The 23,108-nt window shown below is 46.5% G+C and overlaps 1 protein-coding gene across 2 annotated transcripts in view; it reads left to right on the forward strand.

Moving 5' to 3' along the window:
* Nucleotides 1–22,386, forward strand: part of Mylk (myosin light chain kinase) — a 250,871-nt gene extending 228,485 nt beyond the window's left edge. For both annotated transcript variants that reach the window (XM_036203911.1, XM_036203910.1), the window contains 5 exons: nt 7,036–7,188; nt 9,487–9,610; nt 15,952–16,081; nt 17,476–17,607; nt 20,286–22,386. In XM_036203911.1, coding sequence (XP_036059804.1) covers nt 7,036–7,188; nt 9,487–9,610; nt 15,952–16,081; nt 17,476–17,607; nt 20,286–20,539 — 793 coding nt within the window. In that variant the 3' untranslated portion in view covers nt 20,540–22,386. The remainder of the gene's footprint in view (nt 1–7,035; nt 7,189–9,486; nt 9,611–15,951; nt 16,082–17,475; nt 17,608–20,285) is intronic.
* Nucleotides 22,387–23,108: the final 722 nt, after the last annotated feature.

Consider the following 23,108-nt stretch of genomic DNA (forward strand, 5'->3'; position numbering starts at 1 on the left):
GAAGCTAGATAGATGGCTCAGTGGTTAGGAAAATTTAGTATTCTTGTAAATAAAGGTTCAGTTTCCAGCACCCACATCAGGCAGCTCACAACTGTTCACAACTCCAGTTCCAGGAGATCCAAAGCCCTCTTTTGATAAGTACTCTGGTGAGTGCCTGCACACATATGGTGCACACAAATTCATCAGATGCATATATACACACATAATATCTCTCTCTCTTCTCTTCTCTTCTCTCTCTATCTCTCTCTCTCTCTCTCTCTCTCACACACACACACACACACACACACACACACACACACACACACAAACACACACACAGAGCAATTTAAAAAAAATGTTTAAGGAGGTTCTCAAAGAATGCTCTCTAAGATATTAGGGGTCTTCAGCCTCCCAGGGTGAAAGGTTACTCTTAATGCCCAGTCGATTTAAGAAGGACTGTTAGAAAAGCTTTGGTGTGGCCAGGCTTTCCACATCCTCAGAGTTTTACTATCACCATGGCCCGTGAGGACAGTCTCCTTCATCTAGACCTACGCCATAGCATTTGTACCGTGGAGAGTCACTGCCTCCCCTGCCTAAAGTCACCCTCCTCCAGGCCAGAGAAGAGCCCATGCATGTCTCTGCCTCTCCCTGTGCCCTCTGGGAGGAGGTACTGGTGACTGAGGACACTATACTGGATGCTTTTTCTCCCTGTTCCTGGTTAAGTGCAGAACAGAGGCCCAATAGCTCAGCCTGTCTCTTCTAGGGCTAGTGGGCCAGCCAGAGCTCATTTTGGTCTCTGTGCCCTAGTGAAGCACTGGGCCCTGCAGAAACCACGCTTCATGAGCTCACTCCAGTCAGAGTGCTATAGCTTAGCTTGGTCCCAATACTTGCAGCACTACCTGCCACAGGAGGCTTCCCCTTACTATGGCCTGGGGATCATCTGATCTGCTGGCTTTCACAAGAGCAGGTCTGGTCTCAGCACAAACGTAGAGTGGGCCATGGCAGGGATTTGATTGTATTGGACATCAAAGTGACTGGGGCCATGGAAGCTGCATGGCTGGCCACTTACCATGGTCTGGGCAGGTGACCAATTGTTCCATTTTGTTCAGAACTAATAGTTTCCTAGGGTATGGGACTTTGAGCATACACATGGGGATAGTCCCAGACAAACCAGGAGTTGCAATGGTAACTGGACTGCTCAATGAACACATCCCTGTGTCTCACACTGGAGCAAAAAACCAAACGCAGCCAGGATCCTGCAGACCTCAGGTCCTCTCATGCTTACTGTTCCAGGGACCAACGTAATCTATCTCTCTATCTCTCTCTCTCTCTCTCTCTCTCTCTCTCTCTCTCTCTCTCTCTCTTTTCCTGAAGTTAGGGGTCAGTTCTGTCTGTTCTTGGACTTCAGAAAATGACCCAGAAGGAAGCAACTGGCTTCTTTTACTCAATGCCATGAGACTAATTCATACTGTTACACACAGCTGTGGAGGGCTCATTATCTAAGCCATGCAGCATGCCATTGTGTGAACATAATCCAGTGAATGAGGTAGTGTCCAGTCTGTAGTGTTACAGGCTTCTGGAACACGTGGTTTTTTACACGTGTTTTTGGAGAGAATAACTGTGCATTTCCACTGGAAATGTAATCTGGAACTTGGCTTACTGGGTCAGAAGAGTACTGAGTTTTAAAGTAAATTCTTTTAGATACTACTCTCTCCCTCCATTGTTTACTAGCTCACTCTTAAAGTGAAGAATAAGAAATAAGGACTTCCTTGTTAAGAATTTTAGAAAAGAAACTCAATAAAGAGCAAGTGTATAAATTTGAAAGATGTTATAAGATAGTTCTGTTAGTAATATAAGTTAGGATAGAAAGTGAATCAGGTACATTTTGGACTTACCAAAATAGCGTAGATAATGGAATTATTTTCTCTGAATTTGTCTGAATTTGAAATGCAAATGGACTAGTCATTGTTTAGGTATTTTTTGCTTGTATATATGATATAATTATTGTACTTCTGTGTATAGTTTTTCTTATATTAGTTGTAACTTTTTTCCTTTTTTCTTTTTATTAAAATAGAAAGGGGGAAAAAAAGAACCAAAACCTACTGTTTGGTTCCATGGTTAACCATACAGGAATCCTCTTGGGGTTAGGGTGAGCAAATTTGTGTACCATATCCCTGGAAGCAATGCTTGTTATGTAAATAAGAGCATTTCTGTGGCATCAGGTTGCAAGTAATTTTGATTAGCTGTACCAATCTACCATTCTGTGGCTGTAGTCGGGTAAAGGGGAAACCATGTTTTCTTCCTAGGGAAGGAAGGCTTTTTGGGGTTTGGTAGAAACCAGGACCTGCATATCCTCATCTGTGCTATCACTCTCCTGTTGTGGGAGAATCTTGTACACTGTGAAGATGTGTCTCTGCCAAGACGCCTTCTGACTTGTTTAATAAAGAGCTGAATGGAAAAATAAATAGATAGATAGATAGAGAGAGAGAGATAGATAGAGAGGTAGATAAATGCAACCTGCTGGGGGAAAAAAAAAGAAAGAAGGACAATTTTTTAAAATGGGAAAGACAACCTATATGTACAGGAACCGGCCTGGTGTCAGGAGCAAAGAGAGGGATGAGAGGCAGGTAGCAAGTAGACTCGACCCCCACTCTGTGTCCTGATGGCTTCACCCACTGCTCTGACAGGTTTCTGGAGTGCTCCTTAAGGGCCTGTCCAAATCTGGGAGTTCCTCTCTAGATCTAGGGAGCTCTCGGTAGAGCACACGATGCTAAAAACGTAAGTGGGGGCAGCCCGATGGCTTCCCCTAAGGCCTTGCTGTGCAGAACTGGGGCTGTTGCTGGAAGCTGCTGGAAGAAACTCTTAAGTGGCCCCTGCAGCATCTTCTGCCCTGCCTCTTCCCTCTCGTTAGAGCTGGGCTGTCGTCTATCTAACAGTTCCTTCCTTGGCCTCTTCCACCTTCGTATAGAACATCCTCCTGACACCTCTCTAGGACCAGTGAACGCTACTGGATATCATGGGCCAGCTAATAGTGGGTTTTTACCATGTTCACCACCTGTCGGGGCAGCACCATCATCACATCAGTGTGGCGGGGGGAGGAGGGGCGGGATCCAACTGGCATTAATGCCACCACATCTGGCATTGCTTAATTCTCAATCTCCCCACAGCAGAGCTTTATCATCACATCTGAGGCCGAGGCCTGTTCTTCTCTCGGGGTGGAATGTCAGGAGAGCAGAGAGCATGGAAATGTCTCTTGGACTACACTTGCTCCTTCACTGTCTTTAAAGTCACAGACATGATCTGACTAAATGAGTGGATGGTTGCGGGGGAGGGGGGGCAGGGGGGGCGGGGTGGCCACGTGCCTGCCGGCAGAACTACTGAGGGCTTCCGAAGGGTTTAGGCTTTATCCCGTTTTAGTCTTAAGGATCCCCAGTGGATGATTTAAAAGAGTCGGGCAGGTTGATGGGCAGAGCCGAGGACTAAACTGGGGGTTTAGTCATGTTTGCCAGAGTCAGAGTTGGGGGTGACAGACTTGAAGGTCGTAACTGGGAAGAGAGCAGAGAGGCAGGGAAGGAGAAGCATCCCTGGCTGGGTTCAGCAGAGGGGAGGGCAGCCCAGTCCCAGGCAGGGCAGACAGAGCCTACAGCCCCACACTTGCCTTTCTGGGCACTTCCCTGACTTGTATACAGTTGGGTTTGGGAGGATGAGGGCAACAAGAAAAGGGGACTTGGTAATGGCTGCCAGGGCCAGGAATGGCAGAGCAGGGATGAGACAGGTAAGGGAACACCCAGTACTCAGGAAACAGGGAGGGAGAAGCCGGGGGAAGGAGGTCTCCAGAAAGAAGGGGGATCTAGTACAGGGGCATAAGCCTAGTCTAGCATGCTTTCAGCCTTGGGTTTAATGCCCAGCAGTGAAAAGGTGAAACACGCCGGGCAGTGGTGGCACACGCCTTTAATCCCAGCACTCGGGAGGCAGCGCCAGGTGGATCTCTGTGAGTTCGAGGCCAGCCTGGGCTACCAAGTGAGTTCCAGGAAAGGCTCACAGCTACACAGGGAAACCCTGTCTTGAAAAAACAAAACAACAACAACAACAACAACAAAAAAGAAAGTATAACATGGCTGGAGAGCTGGCTCAGAAGTTAAGAGTACTGGATGCTCTTCCAAAGGACCTGAGTTCAATCCCCAAGCACCCACATGGCAGCTCACAACTGTTTGTAACTCCAATTCCAGGTGATCTGGTGTCCTCACACAGGCATACATGCGAGCAAAACCCCAATGCACATAATAAATAAATAAATCTTTTTTTAAAAGAGAGAGAGAGAGAGAGAGAGAGAGACAGAGAGAGACAGAGAGAGAAAGTAGAACACCCTGAAGTGTTCATGATTCAGATTTGAGAAGAAATGTCAAGACTCCACATGCTTGAGAGAGAAGCATCCAAGAACTTGCCCAGACAGATAGCAGTTTTATGAAAACTGGGTAAGTCCTTTGATTTAAGACCAGATAACGCTGGGTAGGGTTGTGAGGCAGCATCAGTGTATTTGCCAACTGGTTGACAGGTTATTTTTTTTCTAAGAGAAGAAGACACATGACCCTTTTTGCAGATTCTAGCAATAAAGTCTAAAACAGAAAAAAAAATTGAACCCCCAAACTAAGTGGTTTTTTAATCCCAGGACCTGGGAGGCAGAAGCAGGAGGATCAGGAATCCCAGGCCAGTCTGCACTATACTACACACTGAAGCAGAAATATAACCAGAAACAGAAGCATTACTAAAATATCCAAACTCTACCTCAGCCATCATGCCATGTACCAATATTGTAGGTTTCTAATTCAAGAGGACCTGGGGCAAGCGGAGAGCTGGGCAGGACAGAGTGTTTCAGATGGGTGTGCTGCCAGGAAAGAGCAGTGCCAGGGCCCGAGGCTGGGGCTCCCCACGCCTGCGACGTGGACAGCGATTAAGACCTATCTTTGCAGGATTCCAAGTCCTAATTAGGAAAGGAGACATGCAGAAGGGGCCCTTTTGGCATTCCTCAGCACGACTGTTTGCTTTTCCTGCTCTCCTTTGGAGCACTGCAGGACTCCCCCCCCCCCTTCCTGCTTCAAATAGAAAATGTAGAGGTGAGAAGAAGCAGGTGCCCACAGGCAAAGACAGTCTGCATCTTGGTGGAGCTTGCTTAGGCCACCCACATCACAGAGGTGGGGGAGCTGAAAGGTCACTATAGTGTCAAGATGGAGTAGCACAGATAGTGTAAATTCAAAGACTGGTAACCTTCTACCAGGACTTCATGGGTACGTGACCAAAAATGATTCAGATTGCCCTCGTAGACCTCAGTCAGCATCTTGCTTTAAGAAAAGCCATCTACAATGGTGTATTACTCAAAAGCCCGAGTATGTCAAGTAGAGTGAGAAAGTACACACTCACCAACTCTAAGCTCTTTGTTCTTGCATTCAGCAGAGGGCTCCTCCTTCTCCCAGTGTTTCAAGTGGGTGTTGTTCAAGCACAGTGTTCGGGTACAAGCAGATTTCATAAGCGGAGGCCTTTTGAATGCTGAACAGCTCCAGCAGCTGTCCGTGTGTTGTGGTTTATGATGGTGGATTAATAAGGATTGGGGGAAGGATGCTCATAAAACCCTGCCTTAAGGGGCCCGAGATGTATTTCATGGGGCTTGGACAGGGGCAGGAAAGGACTACACATGTAATTTTCAAGCTGAAGAGGTCGGGCTATTTGTTAAAGCGTTATTAAGAATTTAAAAATGGTGGCAGTTGAGCATTAATGCTAGGCGTGGGGTCCATCTCAGGGTGGGACTCTGGGCAGCTGTGCAGGTCATGTACTCACAGAGTCAGCCCTTGGTTTGACGTGCAAGGTGAGGGCGTTGCTGGCATAAAGGAGAGATTCATTGGAGGGGACAAATGAGACTGAGATTCTGTCTGTTCCTGACTTTGAGATCGCTGCCCTCCAACCCGTATTTGGCTTAGGCTACTGGGAGATGATAGTACAGGTTATCTAGAAAAACTGTATGATATACATGGTGCCAGATGAACCCTAACTATGAGCAGTCCCGTGTGCTAGTGCAATGCACACTGCTTTCTTAATCTGCATAAACATGTGAGCATGCAGCAGCAGTAAAGGGTCAGCCTGGGGATCCGGGCTCCTGGGCTCACATCTCATTGTCTGGCACTCTTTGGGCAGGTTACTTAAGCAATCCTGTGCCTGGGCCTCACTTACCATCTCTGTATAATGAAGAAGTGAAAATTACCTGTGTTCTGGGGTGGGGTTGAGATGAAACAAGTCCATCTATTTCAGATCTTTACACTGCAGGTGGTAAAGTGTGCTCAGTGCCTGCTGCCAGTGAAGACGGAACAGGGGCTATAGAGTTAAGTCAGAGACTAGTTTAGAGCATGAAGAGAAAAGTGGTCCAGAGGGTGGGGAAAGCACCCAAGGTCAGCCGGCTAATGAAGAGGCCGCGCTCTGTCCTCTGCCACACAGCCCGTGGGTGGGCTTTCCAGGGGAACAAAAGCCTCAGGCGGCCTGTGCCGCCTCCTCACTGATTAAAAGTGCTCACATGTTTATGAGGCTCACATTTGCTGAGTCGTCGCTATATGGTGCCCCGCCCCCCACATCTGGAGGTGTATAGAGAAGCAGAAAGGAGACTATGGAAGAGTATAGATGGAAAGAAGGGGCTTCAGGGAAGGCTCTGTGAGGGGTGGGAGCCGGCTTGAGGGATGGAAGAGGAGGGTGGAGGGGTTTCTGGGCTCCGCTCTGTAAGTAGTGGAAGTGTGCACATTCAGCAAGCTGTCCACGTCAGCTTCTCAGGTGGTTGATGTAAAGGGGCTGGGGAATCTAGGGGTCACTTAGGGGGTGCCGTGAGCGACTGAGGAGAGACACAGGAGCCATCGGGTTTCTTCTCGGAGGTAGAGGAAAGGAAAGAGCTTCAGAGTACAGGGAAGAGCCCCCACCTTTGACCTCAGCACTCACTTAGGGGAGTCATGCTCCCCCTCCCACCCCATCCCTCCCAGCTCAGATCTCCTTCATTCTTGTTCTTCCGCTCTCCTCCCCCAGGGTCAGCGGACTGTCCCCCTTCATGGGTGACAATGACAATGAGACCTTAGCCAACGTCACCTCGGCCACCTGGGACTTCGATGATGAGGCGTTCGATGAGATCTCGGATGACGCCAAGGATTTCATCAGTAACTTGCTGAAGAAAGATATGAAGTAATAAGCTGGGACCACAGTCTCGTCAAGCTCTGGGCTGGTGCTGGGAGGCAGGCCCTTCCTTCATCTGGGAAGCTCCCTCTTCCTGGCTCCACACCACTCCTGTGTTCCCTGAAGAGGAATGAGTGGCCCCTGAGAGACCCAGTCAGTGGTTGTGTGCCGTGGTCCCTGCTTCCTGGTGCCAGACACCCCACCCACTTTAGAAACCCCATTGGAATGGTGACCCTGAGCAAGGGTCTCAAGGGAAGGACAGCTTCTCAGTGATGATTGGCCTTATATTGTCTGTTTGGCTTTGGCCCTCACAGTCCTGCAGGCCCTTGTCAGGGCCGGGGGGGGGGGGGGGGGGGGTGGAAGTGGAGGGGGATGCCGAGTGCCTGCTTGACTTACAGGCATAGATAACAGAGACAGCCAACAGCCCATTGGAGGGTCCTCTTTATATCCTCAGATTATTCTGGCTTGGTGTTTTGTTCACATCGAAATTATTCCTTAGATGCGGTTCAGTTCCTTCTAACATAGAACAAATTGGTGGACAGCAGATGCTGGGGTGTCCCCGCCTGTGATGGCAAGCTGTGAAGACAGATAAAACACAGAGGCTTTGTCATAGTTGGAGTGAAGCTAGGTAGAAGAGGTGGGCTGAGGTTACACAGCTTATTGGGGTGTCTCTCCAGGTGAGTGGAGTCAGTTAAATTAAAGCCAGAAGGGAAGAAAGAGGCTCTGCTTGGGAGGTTCTGTGCTCCTCAGGAGAGCTGCTAGGGCAGGGAGCTCCAGGGTATCAGGTGTCACCCCATTCTGCAAATAAATATCCAGAGCAGAACCTGTTCCCAGTACCCCCACTCTACCCCCAGCTCTGAGTGGGATTTGGCAATAAGAGATAGTTCTGACTGTGCCAAGAAGGGCGGTGTTGGCACAGGTGATGTGGTAAGAGCAGGAGAGGGCAGCCACCTCCAGGGGTAGGCAAGAGGTTCGGAGTTAGTGGGTGATTTTGCAACCTGACTTTCACCCGGCCACCTGGTTTGTAGTTCCCTGTGCTGTAGCTTGTCCCCTCCCACCCTGGGAACAGGAGAGAGCAGCTGCTGTAGGGACCCCTGGAGACCCTCTTAGATGGCTGTGCCTACTTCAGTGGCCACCTATCTCCGATCTCTTGAGCCTCCCAGGTTCAGACTCCTCGAGAGATAGTCACACTTCTTCACAATGCAGTCCCAGCCTCTTAGTGGCCACAGTGGTTGTGTCAGAAGTTAGCAACCCCCAAAAGAATCTGAATGTCGTGGGAGTCTGGATTCCCTTTCAAGGTGAAGGTTCCTACTCCCAAGACAGATCGCTCACACTGGCCCAAGGATGGCTTCTTAAACTAGACTTCATTCATAGAAGATGTGATAGAGGAAGCATTGTATGTACACCCCACTTTGCCATCTGCCCTTAAAATACTCCAGCAACAAGCTGAATTGGCCACCTCTGTGCTTATCAAATGAACCCACCAAAGAACAAGCTTCATTATACAGAGTAAAGCATTACATTCCTTTAAATCCTTAAAGCCAGCATATCTTCCACTAAAGACCGCTATCTATCCATCACTGTTTTTTAATGTCTGTTATAAAGTTATACATGCAAAACGCAGACATTTGAAGAGTATGAGTCGGCTGGAAACATCCTGATCCCTCTATCTAAAGCCCCCCACACTGAGCTGTGCTTCTTTCTAGCCACTTTTCTTTGTTGTTAGCATCTGGTTCTGTGGACTTAGTCTTGTTGCTCTTAAAGTGATGACCCTGAAATGTTTCTCGATTCCAAAAGCTCCCAGAATGAGTAAATGAATCACAATGCCATCCTTAGGCTGCTCTAATTTAGGAGTTGTAGGTAGGGCACAACCTCTTTGGACTGTGACAGGATAAACCTGATACTCAGCCACACTAGAAGACATGAAAATTCAGAGATTCTCACAGGTTTTGTCTTACCATTTCATTCTCGTTCCCTGTTTGGAAAGGCAAAAGGATCAGGCCTGCATGTGACCAGCAGAATGGCAAAACCTCCCTGGAATATGGTATCAGGCACGTCTGCCTTGTAACTCTGACCCGTTTGGACCCCAGAAAGTTGAGAATCTGCCAGTGGTTAGGCTGGGTCCAGTCAGTGCAATCCAGAGCAAGGAGAGAAAGGGGCAAGCACACAGTGCCCCAATCATTGTGTGTGAGCTGGGAACAGGCAGCCCTGGGCTGTGCCCTGTGGAATCAGGGACAGATGGCTTCCCGTTTTTCATCTCTGAGGTCCCCTCCTGCTCAGAAATCCTCTGATCTCTGCCTCCATCAGAAACCGTCTGGACTGCACCCAATGCCTTCAGCACCCATGGCTGATGAAGGACACCAAGAACATGGAGGCCAAGAAGCTGTCCAAGGACCGGATGAAGAAGTACATGGCAAGAAGGAAGTGGCAGGTAATGTGGGTTTGGTGGGGATGAGGTGCTGCTCTTCTGATTAGCTTTACTCAGGCCCAAGTGACCCTAGCTTCACTCCAAGAAAGTTTGTTTCTGAAATGACTTAAATCCAGTGTAGACGGCTGATTAAGGCACAGAGTTACTTAGGCCCTGAGCACAAAGTCCTTTGCTCAAAGGAAATGCCAGTCCTGTTCCTCTTTGTCTCATGGGGACCAGAGGCCTGGGCAGCCTGCCCACTTAGGTGAAACTGCTAATGGTCCAGTCTTCCTGGCTTGGGATGAGCAGCATGACCTGAAGAGTATCTGGCAGGTCTAGAGAAGCTGAGCTCCTATAGGGAAGCATGATGGTCACATATTTCCTTGTGTGTTTGTGGGTGGGGGTGTATGCTCCCAAGAGGAAACAGTGGTAACCTTAGGCAAGGTGGTTAACCTTGTTGTGGACTCATGTTCTTATCTAGCAAGTGGGGATAACACTGATACGAAAACTTGTGGAAAATTATGAGACAGATTTTGAAAGTCTTCAAGACAGTGCCTGAATCACAGTGGCATTCTGCAATGCCATCAGTAGCTAATATGTATGGAGGGCTGGCCGTGGATCAGAGTTTATCCAAAGGATTTCCTGTATATGTTAGTCTCTTTTCCTTTGACTATGATAAAGCACCCTTAAGAGAGAAAGGTTTATTTTGGCTCAGAAATGAGGCATGGTCAATTATGGTGGAGAAGTCACAGTGTCAGGAGATGGGGCCACTGGTTGTATCTGCAGCCATGAAGTAAATCAGTCAACAGTCAGCTTGCTTTCTTTTTATTCAGTTTAGGACTGTAGCCATGGAATGGTTTTGCCCACAGTAAGTGGATTCTCTCACCACAATGAACCTCATCTAGATAATCCCTTGCAGGCATGTCCAGAGGCTAACCTAATTTAGAGAGCCCCTCTCCAGTGTGCCCACGTTAACAATAAGTACTAAACATCACATTTGTGCATTGCATTTACATCTTATCAGAGCGATTAATGTCCCCACTTTATAGACAAACCAAGGAAGAGTGTAGAAGAGAGAAGTCACTGGGATCTTAGGGCTCAGTGGAAAACCAGGAATCAAGCCTGGAACCTGGCTCCAAAGTACACAGCGTTAACAATAACAGAACTGCCTCTAATAACGAGATGGTAATATTTCCATCCAAACCCTAGAGCACTTAGCATCTTCTCCATCTGTTTGATTCTTTTTTATTATTATTATCATAATTTTAATTGTACAACTCTTGGGCTTCAGGAGAGGACATGATTTCCACACCCAAAGAATGTATAGTGCAGTGGGAAACCAAAGCAGATGTCACATGAAAGGACACAGGCACCCCAGGAATTATAAATGATCAGTATAGCTCCATGACCATATATGTAAGTGTAGATGGAGAAGGGGGCCATTCCACTGGAGTTATAAGAAAAGCCTTCAGGGGCAGGAGCTAGGAATTTGGTAGAGACCATACTTAAAGCCCAGAGGGAAAGGAGCACAGCTGGGGTACAGGAAATGGGAGGTGGAAACTGGACCCACCTTGAAACTACATCGGGCTGGACATAAAGGACGGAGCCTCTAACAGGAGATTCGGGGCTGGGAGCACTGAGACCATGTGATGGAGGAAAAAGAGTTCATGGAACACTGGTCACCAGCACACAGGGTGACTAAACCACAGTTCCCTCAGAAAACACAGCTTCATACACACAGGGTTAAGAGTTGAGGAAAGACCACAAGGGCCTGCGTGTGCAGGGCTTACGGGGCTGGCATCCTGAGCACATGGCAGCCAGAGCCCTGCTACAAGGAGGTTGGAAGGACTGGGCCAATCTCCTGACTCCTTCAAATGCTAGATAGGTGGGAACACCTGCCTCACTCACCTCCTGGGGCCTTTCAGGTCTGAGTAGAAGTATATTTGATTTTTTTAAAAGGTATCTACAGAATCAAAGTTGTCTTTGTCGATGACCCTCTGGCTGTCTGATGTCAGAGGATTCTTGGGAAAGGAAAGAGACAGCCTTCAGAGAAGCGAGTGTAATTGGGTCTCAGTTGCCTAAAGCACTGTCACCTGAGCAGCCATGTCACTTCAGAATATCTGCAAATGGCCCCAAGCCAGGAGGGTGCTAGGACCAGAGCGTGGGCACAGACAAGACTTGTGGATGGGGGAAAGAAGGGCTCTTCTCTGCAGCCGGGGACCTACACGTCACAGCTCCTCTCCTAATGCTGGGTTTCGTGTTTACTGGCCATAGCAGTTTCTGGAAAGGCGGGGATCAGATTCAGAAAAGAACCTTATTTCTCTATTTTCATTTAAGTAAAGCATTTGGAAATGACTTTTCTGCAAAATTATACACAAATTAGTCCATAAAAATCTTAACTCAACATGAATGTCCTGGGGAGTAATTTCACTGGGAACAGTTCAGCTGTGTTGATCTGCTGTTAAGTTGCATCCTTGGGGAAATATTTTCCACATTTAAACTCCAGTTCTAGAACGTTGGCTCCCCCAGAAATAGGGGGCTCTGTCTCAGAGTCGCCAAGGGGATGTGCAGCAGGACAGTGGGGAGTAGAAGTGGGCTCTACAGGGAGAGAGAGAGAGCAGGGGACACAGGTGGTCATGCCAACTCCAGAAGGAACCTTCAAACTATTGTGTTCCAATCAAAGGCTCCAAACCAAGGAGCTAACCTGGTATCAAATCCTTCCATGGAAGGCTAGGTGGGGCACAGTGTCTAATCATATTATTGATCTTTAGGTAAAGTTATTCTGAAAGAAGGCATATTTCAATTCATACTGAAAGACTAGTACAAAGACAGTTGCATGAAGTATAGCAATTGAGGTGGGTTGGGCAGGGTAACAGGGCTTCCGTCTGCAAACTAGATGTAAAAGACTGGGGGTGGGAGAGGTAGTATGTAGTTGTGATTTTTCTTTGGGCCACCAACCAGCTCCCAAATAAAGACACAGAGACTCACTATTAATTATGAGTGCTTGGCTTTAACTTAGGCTTGTTCCACTAGGTCTTTTAATTTAACCTGTTTCTCTTCATCTACGTTTTGCCTCAGGGCTTTTTACCTTTCTTTCATTCTACATGCCTTCCTTCCCTGCTTCCTCGAGTCTGGCTGGCCCCTGGTGTCTCCCTCTCACCTCCTCCTACTACTCACCTTCCCTGCCCAGAAGTTCAACCTATACCTCCTCCCTCGCTATTGGCTGTTCAGCTTTTTATTAGACCAATCAGGTGCCTTGGGCAGGCAAGGTAAAACAGCAACACATCTTTACATAATTACACAAATGCAACACATCTTTACATAGTTAAATGCAACATATTTTTACATAGTTAAACAAATATTCCGCAACAGTAGTAGAAAGAAGAGTGGAAATTAAAGGGTTAAAGTCAACAGCATTTATGTTCTAGGCATTGGAGAGACCCCAGCAATGTGTATAAAAATAACAGGATAAAATATTAGAGTCTGTTCTATATTTTAATATAGATATATAAATAGAGACTGCTCAAGGCTGCCGTGTATTTGTCAAGGGATCTGTCATCCCGAGGCTGTTTTTAAAGATGTGTGCAGGCTGGTGCTTGGATAACCAGCTTGCCTAAGCTTATCAGGCATTGTTTGACTGTTATTACAGATAACAATCCTGGGAGATGACCAGTCCTGGGCCAACAGTCCTGGTCATCTTAGCCAGCTCTCCAAGAGCTGGGGAATTGGGACTATATTCGGGAGGCCAGGGCAGACATTGCCTGCCAGGAAACACAGCCTTGGCCAACCTTGTCCTCCAACAAATAAAGAGGCTATCACTAAACAGGTTCAAGAACTGACACTTGGCTCTGTTGATTTTGTACCAAAATTTCCAAAGGTCTCTGTGAAGCAACAGTTTCCAGCTCAGATGCATGCAACCAGACTGGGCAGTACTGAGAGCTCCCTGCTGCTGTTATACAGAAAGCAATTTCCAAAGAATTAACTCTGATGTCGATTACTTTGTTTAATTATTAATTGAAACTAAATTAATTTAAATTAAAAATGAATAATAAATTATTATTCATTATTAAGCACTTGAAAATATCCCACTTAAGAAATTACGTGAATGTCTGTGTCTGCTGAAGTTTCTGCACATGATAATGTCTGCTCTTAATGCATTTGCTGCTCCCTCTGAAATACTGAGACTTTGGTTTGCCTCATTCTGGTAAGTTCGTATTTGTAATTTGGTTACAAAATAAAACCAAGAAAGAAGAAAGCCATCAACTCTCCACAGCATGCAGTGAATATAGTCTTGATCAACCTCACTCCATGTGTCAGTCACTGAGTCCAGGAGCTCAAGACAGAGTGTGGGGGTCCTGCTACACATTCCCGACAAGAATCAACAGTCCTTTGGGGGACTGCAAGGAGATTAAAGTCTTCTGTACTCTATTTAAAATCCAGATGCCAAGGCTCAAAGAAGGGAGAGCCAACTTGGACAAGGTCACAGAGTAATGAGTGGTCAGAGAACTGACCTTGTTGGGAAGGAATCATCCGGACCAGAACTCTGAGGCCAGAACAAACCAGTATGTGTTGGAAAGGGACTAGTCATCTGAGAAGGGAGGATTTAGCTGGTTAGGAAATGAAGTGCTAAGATCTTGACTCCACTGGGATGGATGCCACCTTATCAGTTCCCAACAAGGTAGATGCCCATGGGAAAAGATGGATTTTCCCACACTAAACTGGCAAAGCAACCAGACAGACAGACAGACCACAGGAGAGCCTGAAGGCTGCCACGTGTTCTCGCTCTGAAGGGCCACCACCCTCTCTCTTCATCCTACCTGGGACCCCCTGTGTTCTGTTCAGATTCCCACCCACCCCTCTCCACTGTGGTAGCGGACAGCCAAGAACATGCCCACACTCCACAGTGCTGTGTGCAGGAAGAGATCGATGGCCAGATGTCAGCCAGTTTGAATGTTTGTCCAAAGTGCACAAAAATAGGTTGCAACAAGGAGGGCAGAGTGCAGGGTGAACAAGCAGTTATGATTGCAACAGCAGGTCTCTGCTTAGATACATACACAGGGGGTTGGGGGCTTAACTCAGTGGTAGAGTGCTTGCCTAGCAAGCGCAAGGCCCTGGGTTCAGTCTTCAGCTCAGTGTGTGTGTCTGTGGGGCTGGGGGGGGGCTGGGGCTGGTCATGCACACCCATGTTGGCACACACACACTTTTGCATGATTCATCAACATTCTGAACGTCTTCACTTTTGAAATAATGAGTCTTTTTATTGAAAATACTGGCTTTCCAGATAATCGAAATTGTCAGGCTTCACTGAAATTCATGAGTATGTAAAATTAATTCAGGAAGACAGTAGTTTTGCTAGCACAGTATGAGGTCTACTGAGTGAGGGCAAGGCATTTTTGCCTAGGAGGAGGCTATTTTCCTTTTTGCTCAGACAAGGAGCCAGTTGGAGGTAAAGTTGGCTCAGTGGGTGCAAGTCTCTGGTTGCTGAAGGAAGATGCTCTGGAGTCAACCTAGCTATCACCACTGACTTTGGAAAAAGGATGAGGAACTATATTGGAAGATAAGAAACGGGTGCCATTGTACAGCAAGCATCTCTTGCTGTAAATCCTATGCTAGATAGAATCTTCACAATGCCTGGAAATTATGTGACAAGTCTCAATCCTATTCAGCAGAAATTCCTCCCTCTCCCAAGTGGCCCATTCGAGTGTTTGTCTTAGACACTCGAGTGGACGCTAGGGAGGAACAGCTCCACTGTGCAACCATAGACTTGTGCTGGGGCCAGCCTGGGCATTTCCTCAAATTGATGAAGTATCTCAATCATAAACAGAACTAAATGGGACCTTGGAGACCACCTTGCCTAACCCCTTCTTTATACACAGAAAGAAGCTGAAGACTGGAGAGGTCAAGTGGCTTGCTCAAGGTCAATAAAATGCTGCTTCACTTTTCTGGACCCATGGGGTCTGTAGTAACTGTCCCCCTGACCAGCTGAAATCCCGCTGCAAGCATTGTTTTATGAGAACAGCCTCACTGGGCCCCGTCAGCAGTGAGTCTTTGGAGCTGTCTTAGGCTGCAGTTGCTTTATATAAACTATCCCTTTTATGGGAGTTGAAGCACAGTATGAAAAGAGCTTTTTGTCTCGTGTTGACCTTGTTTAGTCACATTAACGCACACATCAGTTCCGGGACCCATTCCATTCTCCGAACATCTTCGGACACGCCGACAGTGCGCGCAGAGCTAGGCTGGGCTCAGTCCAAAGGCCCTGCATCCAGCAGCTGTGTCTCCCGGCCTGGGCTCTTCACCTCTGATCAGGACTTGCTCACTGGAACCAGGGCCACCGCCTGAGTCCAACCTCCGTGTCTATTTTCCAGAAAACGGGCAATGCTGTGAGAGCCATCGGAAGACTGTCCTCTATGGCAATGATATCAGGGCTCAGTGGCAGGAAATCCTCGACAGGGTCCCCGACCAGCCCGATCAATGCAGAGAAACTAGAGTCTGAAGGTAAGGGAGCCAGGGTTTTCCCAGGTGCTGGTGAGAGGGGAAAGGTTGTGGGTAGAGGAGCGTTTTAAGAATCTAGGGTTTCGTCTGGGTTTTTAATACTCTCTACAGTAGCTAAGTTCAGAAGGACTGTGGGGGTTTCCCTGACAACTACTATCTCCAGCAATTATTCTTTAATTGTTAACTATTTTCAGAGGAAAAGCTATTATTTGTTTGATAGAACTAGACAATCAGCTTCTTTGCCTAGTTTTGTGGAAGACTTAAGAAAGCCTTTATTAAGAGCTTTCTCTTTTTTCTTACTATAAAAATGAGATTTTTTTGTATACTGATAGACAAGAATAAATAAAATAAAATCACATATGGTTATATAACATTTTAAAAATACCCTTCCAATTTCTCCTGCCTTATGTTTTTGTTTTAAAGAAAAATTAAGTCATACAGGCCAGATTCCATGACAGCGGGTATGCAGCTGAAACATGTGTGGCCTGGGAAAACCGGTCAGTAGGCCCCTCCCAAAACTGATGGGGCTAGCTCCTTGCTACTACATGCAAAAGGCTAGCCTAGTCACCTCCACAGTGAGGGCCTTGGCCTCTTGGTACTTTAAATGCACATAGGGATGGCCCTTTTCCTCCTGAGCCAGACACTCCCTCATGCCCATTGTGGGGAAGCTGATACCCACAGGTGGGAAACTGAGTCTAGAAATGTTTTGTGCACAAGATAGGGGAGCTGGCTGCTGTGTAGCATCTTCATAGCTAGAGAGTCTGCATCACTTCTGCTATTCCTCTGATTGAGCCTGAAATAGCCTGAAGGAGAGGACACAGGGGCTCCTCTGAGGCTTGGTTTTTCCCTGCCCCTGTCTGCCCCACATCCTGGTCTGCAGCTGTGCATCTCGAAAGCTGTATAGGTTTGGAAAAGAGCACTCTGGCGAGTTGCAGGTGTTCTGAGCTTTCTCGGAAGCTGGTGATGGACCTACTACAACAGGAAGGCCAAGGGTCCCAGGATCAGAAAAGTAGTAGATTCTGGCCTCCTCACACCCTCAACCGAAACCTGAAGACCATGAAGTTCAGCCAGAATTCCTTTTTAAAGATGACTTTCCTTTTCAGTGTGTCAGCATCAGGGAAGGGGGAGGTTGAGCAGTTCCCTGTTTTGGGCACAGTGCTCACTGCTGCCAAAAACCATTTGGCTGCAGGCCAAGACATCCCCAGGAGAAAGTCGTGCTATGATTCACTTCCCTAAACTGCACTATTTGCTAAATTATAGCAAGTTTGAGAGAGAGAGAGAGAGAGACAGAGACAGAGACAGAGACAGAGAGAGAGACAGAGAGAGAGAGGGGCCGTTTAAACTTAGGGAGAGAGCAAGGAATGAAGACATGACCTAGTCTCCTCTTGACCTTCTAGAAGATGTCTCCCAGGCTTTCCTCGAGGCTGTTGCTGAGGAAAAGCCCCATGTAAAGCCCTATTTCTCTAAGACCATTCGTGATCTGGAAGTTGTGGAGGGAAGTGCGGCTAGATTTGACTGCAAGATTGAAGGTAAGTTGTGGCCGGGTCTTTCCTTCCTATACACAGGAGTGGCTGCACATGGGACCCTGGGCAAGATGTCAGGCCTGTAGTGCCTTGAGCAATAGGAATAGGCAAACACAAAGGGACACTGGGTCCCTGTGGTCCAAAGGGCCCAGTTTCTGCTCTCCGAACTTCCTGAAGACTAGTGCTATTCAGTGACTTTCCCACACCCCCAGTTCATACTAATTCATACCAGCCACTGGATCTACATGGACCACCATGGGCCTCCTTAACTGTGGGACACATGTAACAGAGACTTTGCAAGCCACTGAGAAACATGTGGATTGCCCATAAGAAGCTCTGCAAGGGCCGTTGGCACAACGTCCAGCGACTGGAGTCATCCAGCTTAACTGCTTGTCAGCAGGCTGAGTGATGTTGGGTGGTGACCCAACGCTGCTGAGTGCAGGGCAGGTCCCTCATTTGTTAAATGATACCCAACATCTCAAGTGGTCCTACGTGTTCTGGGAGGCCACGTGTGTGAAAGCAGAAACCTGTTTAATTTAAATAGGTTTTAGAGTAAAGAGAAAAATGGTAGGTTGGTGAGGGCAAGGGAGAACACGCACAGCAGCTTACGGTGAGGAAACTAGCCCCCCCCCCATACAGAGCCAACCCCCCGGTTTATGGTCTTCCTTGTGTAGCGTCTCTGTTCCTGGAAGTCACGCAGCCATGTAGTAGTGAGCGAGCCAAGAACAGAGGCCTCAGGGATCGTAGCATGGGTCCCAGGAAATTAGCAAAGTTGATGACGAAGGCCTTTCTGTGTCAACGGTTTACAGTGTTTTAAAAAGATAAGTGGCAAATGAGACAGGCCTCTTGGCTTCAAGGCTGTGCTCACATGTGCCAACAAAGTAGAGGGTTAGCTCCCATCCTGGTCTGACCAAGTAAAGCAGAAAAACTTACCAAGCGGCCTCCCCGGGGGTCTCACAGCCCCACACGGCAGCTACAGCCAACTACATCTTGCATCTTGGTGTGGCTCTCCAGTACTGGGATTCTCAGCGCCTTCTGAGTAAAGTCATGCACAGGATGGGGGTGGGATGGCAAAATATCAGGAATCAATCACCCAAACAAGGGGATATCGGACAGACTTTTATAAGTTTGGGGGTACAGGTGCTGGTGAGAAGTTCCACACCGTGTCAGGTGTTGTCTATGTGATTTCATAGTGGAAGCCAGTTAATTTTGCCTGCAGCTTCAAAGGAAGGTGATGCAAGGCCAAAGCACAGTACAACTTCCTAACTTGGATTCTGTGTGTGTGTGTGTGTGTGTGTGTGTGTGTGTGTGTGTGTGTGTGCACCTGTGTGTGCTCAGGGGTCCACCTGCCAACGTAGTCTCTCACTGTGACCAGCATCTTAAAGCAGCAGGTCCACAGTCTAACAGATGTGCTTCCTGTGGTGCTGCGCTGGTCCTGACACTGGGGACTCTGTGGAAAGCTCTGGAGTGAGGCCTGTCACTCAGATCCTCTCTGTTGTCACTGGATCTCCTGAGGGTCTCTTCCCTTTGAAATGTTGAAACATGGGTCAGGACAGCACGGTTATCATCTGTTGTGCTTTTTCTCTTTGAAATGATCTCCTTGGTATTTGCATAACTTCTGACTACAGCCCTGATGCAAAACTAAAGCATATGGATGCTGTTCTGATAAAAACAAAATTACACTTGAAAAGATTGCTAGACTTCTTGAGCGTTGTGTATAATTTTTATACTGCCAGGGGCTACCATTTTTTCTTCTTTTTTGTCTAAAAATACCTCTACAAAATTTAGGAACAAGTTGGTTGTAATACATTACATGTTTAAAAAAAATACATAGGCAAAGTTGGTGATGGATATGTACACACAGAATTTTAAAATACATAGTACACATATAGTTACATGTTTTCATTCCATCTGTTTTATAGAGATATGACTAGTAAGTGAATAACATGAAGCCAGTCACTGGGACCCATTCCTAGAGGTTACCTGTTTGTGGTCAGACTAAGATAGGTTTTCTTTTTCTTAGATGTATTAGCAGCTTCCCATCTGATGTTTTATATAGCCATTACTTGCTTTATGGAGTTAATATTTGCATACGATAAATTTCCCCTTTTTAGGTTTACAGCTGAACTGTTTTCACAAATTCACATCATGCAACAACTCTCACAACTCAGTTTTAGAATTTGTGCAACCCCCAAAAGATCTCTGGTACCTGTTTATTATTATTATTATTATTTTTATTTTAGCTTTTAATTCAAATTTAAGTTAAGCTTTTATACATTTAATTTTCAAACATTTTACTTTGATCAAGCTGTCTAGCCTTAGCTGAACAGTTAGAATTTAGACAACATTTCTAAGCTACCCTCCATCATGGACAGTGAGGCATTGTAAGAGTCATTGACATTCACAGTGCAGACCCGTAATCTCAGCAGAAAAGGCTGAGGCAGGGGGTTGAAAGTTAGAAACTGATCCAGGCTTCAAACCAAAAACAAACAGAATATTCTCTTTGAGGTTTAAGAAATGAGTCTTTACGGCATATGTCCATACTCTAGCTTAAATACGGAAGTAGACCCTAAGAGCCAGCATCCTGTTCTCATCAACAGAGGCAGCTTGAGAACCACTTGAGGATGCGGATAAGAATTTCCAGTAACAGAATCTGCCATTTGTGTTCCCTCCCTGTGCTGCAGGTTACCCAGACCCCGAGGTTGTCTGGTTCAAGGATGACCAGTCAATCAGGGAGTCCCGCCACTTCCAGATAGACTATGATGAAGATGGGAACTGCTCTCTAATCATCAGTGATGTCTGTGGGGATGATGACGCCAAGTACACCTGCAAGGCTGTTAACAGCCTGGGAGAAGCCACCTGCACTGCCGAGCTCATTGTGGAAACCATGGAGGAGGGGGGGGGGGAGGGGGGAGAGGAAGAGGAAGAGGAAGAGTGACGCAAAGCCAAACAGAAGCAGTTCCTACTACGTCATTTTAAAAGGACTGGTTCATTAAAGCTCAAAAACTCGAGATAGAAAAAGCACCTAGTGTGGTAGATTATCTAGTTAGGTCATTTGGAGGTTGATTCAGCAGCAACAGCAGTTGATACCCAGCAGCGTTTATTGATGGGCATTAATTTGAATTAGACAGCACCTTAAGACACTAGCGCAGCTAGATTCTGTGTGGGGGGAAATCACCAGCAACCTGTCTTCACCAATTCGATTTTAGAGAGAGAATCACTAAAAGCAGTATTTACCTGGGAAACGTCATACATTTCCCAACTGAATACACTCCTGAAAAGTAACTACACCACCAGGGCCCTGAGCCTCCTGCTGCAGCTCAGCCCAGATTCCCTGGAGGTAGAACGCCTCTCTACCGCGCCCGCACCCCACCCCCACCCCCACCCTGATCCAGCGAACCAGCCTTGTCCCATCCTGAAGTGTCTCATTCTGAAAGCAGCTGAGCCATTCTGATCAGGAGGCACACTGCCTTCCAGCTCTCCACTTTCAAAGCTCCCATTTCTCCCCCGTTCCACCTGCCAGTTTTCCTGGCTCCAAACCCGGAATAAGCTGCAGCAACGAGGACATTAATTATGTTTCTTACATCCTGAAAACAGGACCCCTGCTCATGGATGACTCTGGCTTCCTTGGAAAAATAAAATCTCCTTCCCTCTAAAAATCCATAGGAAACTAAACTTGCCCAAATGTCTGGCAGCTTCAGACATTTGCATGAGAATCCATGAAGAAAGAAAGAAAAAGACCCTTGCTAATGTGCTTTTTCCCTTAAACCAGGATTCATATTTGTGCCATTAACAAGCTATCAGCCTGCATGTGCAGTAAATATTTCTGCATCTGGATGTAGAAAGCCCAGTCTGCTGAAATGCTGGCTTTAATTATTTATTGGGCACAATGAAACTGATTTCAACCGGTGAGCAACTGTAGAACTCCATGTACTTTGGAAGCTCCTTCCAGACAGTCTGAGCTGAGTACATCCCATTGCCAGCACTCTTCAGAGAGCTTGGCCTGCCTTGTGGGGTCCACCATTGTCTTCCCTCTTGAATTGAATCAGTCATGCCTTGCCCCAGCCTTGAGCTATATTCTTAGACCTGATTAGCGCACTCAGACTTGCATCTTTAGGAATTTTTAACTTTCTTTCACTTCATTGGCACTTAATTTTTTTTTTCTTGTACAACTTTTTGGAGGTCATAAACAAAGACCATAAACTGATATCCTGGTATGTTTCGTGTGTGTGTGTGTGTGTGTGTGTGTGTGTGTGTGTGTGTGTGTAACATTCCAAATGCTTTTTTCTTTTCCACTGTTTGAAAGTGCAAGTTAATATTTCAAAGGACTTTTTTTTAATAGTTCCTTAAAATCAATTTTAAATTACTTCTGTGCAATCCTACACAGTACCAACATTAGAAACTTGATATTTCTTACTCTTATCTTCCATCCTACTCTGGCTGCTTTTTGCTGCTAGTTTCAAATTGCCAGTATTTTTCCCTTTTTTTTAATTCTTAAGCAGTTACAATAGCTTTCATTATAGCCACAGTAGTGCCACAGTTTATTATAATAAAGGGGTTTTAATTTGATTTAGAGCATTCAAAGTGTTTTCCATCACTTTTGTGTTTATATTATAATCTTTGTGTGTATGTTGTGTGTATGCGTGCATGGGTGGTTAATACGTGTGTTTATAGGTTAATGCCTTCCTGGGACTGTGTTAATGTTCTCTCAGTTTATTCTGCCATCCAAATGGTGAATGAGAACACTACAACTGCAGTTAACTCACAATGTTTAAATAAAGGATACCACAGTGCATGGTGTGTGTTCCATCTTCGTACGCTCCTCTTCTTTCCATACTAATTGTAGAGTCTGTGGATTCATCTTGTAATTACAGCCAAACATTGTGCTGCATAATTATGAAGAATTGGCTTCTAGAGCTGGGGAGATGGCTCAGATGGTAAAGTGCTTGCAGCCCAAACACGAGGAACTGAGATTGGATCTTCAGCATCGGTTTTAAAGCCAGGCTCAGCAATGGGCGCGTGTCACCCAGCCTGTGAGGGCAGAGACAGGCAGACCCCAGGAAGCTTGATGGTTTGCCAGCCTAGCCAATCAGTGAGCTCCAGGTTCGATGAGCAACTATCTTAAAAAACAAACAAACCAAAACAGAACGGAGAGCAACTGAAGTAAACAATGCATGTCAACATCTGTCTGACATACAAATATGAACATGCACACACAAGCAAACCTTGCTTGACCTAGTACCAAAATGAATTAAGATAGCTCTCGTTTTTTTCACAAGTGATCTGATTTACCTTTTTACAGGTGATCTGTTATTTCTAAGTCTCTCTCAAGGATCAGTTTAGTATCATTACATTAGGAAGGATTTTTAGAGTTTTAGGACCTTATTACTGTTGCTGCTTCGAGATGTTAAGAGTAGATCTCACCTACATTATAAATCCTTTCACATTGCAGAAGAGTCTCCATAGTAGAGGCTATAGTCCTGTGAGTTTCTGTTAGTGACCACTGA

The sequence above is a fragment of the Onychomys torridus genome, chromosome 12, assembly GCF_903995425.1.
Source record: "Onychomys torridus chromosome 12, mOncTor1.1, whole genome shotgun sequence".
Classification (NCBI taxonomy): domain Eukaryota; kingdom Metazoa; phylum Chordata; class Mammalia; order Rodentia; family Cricetidae; genus Onychomys; species Onychomys torridus.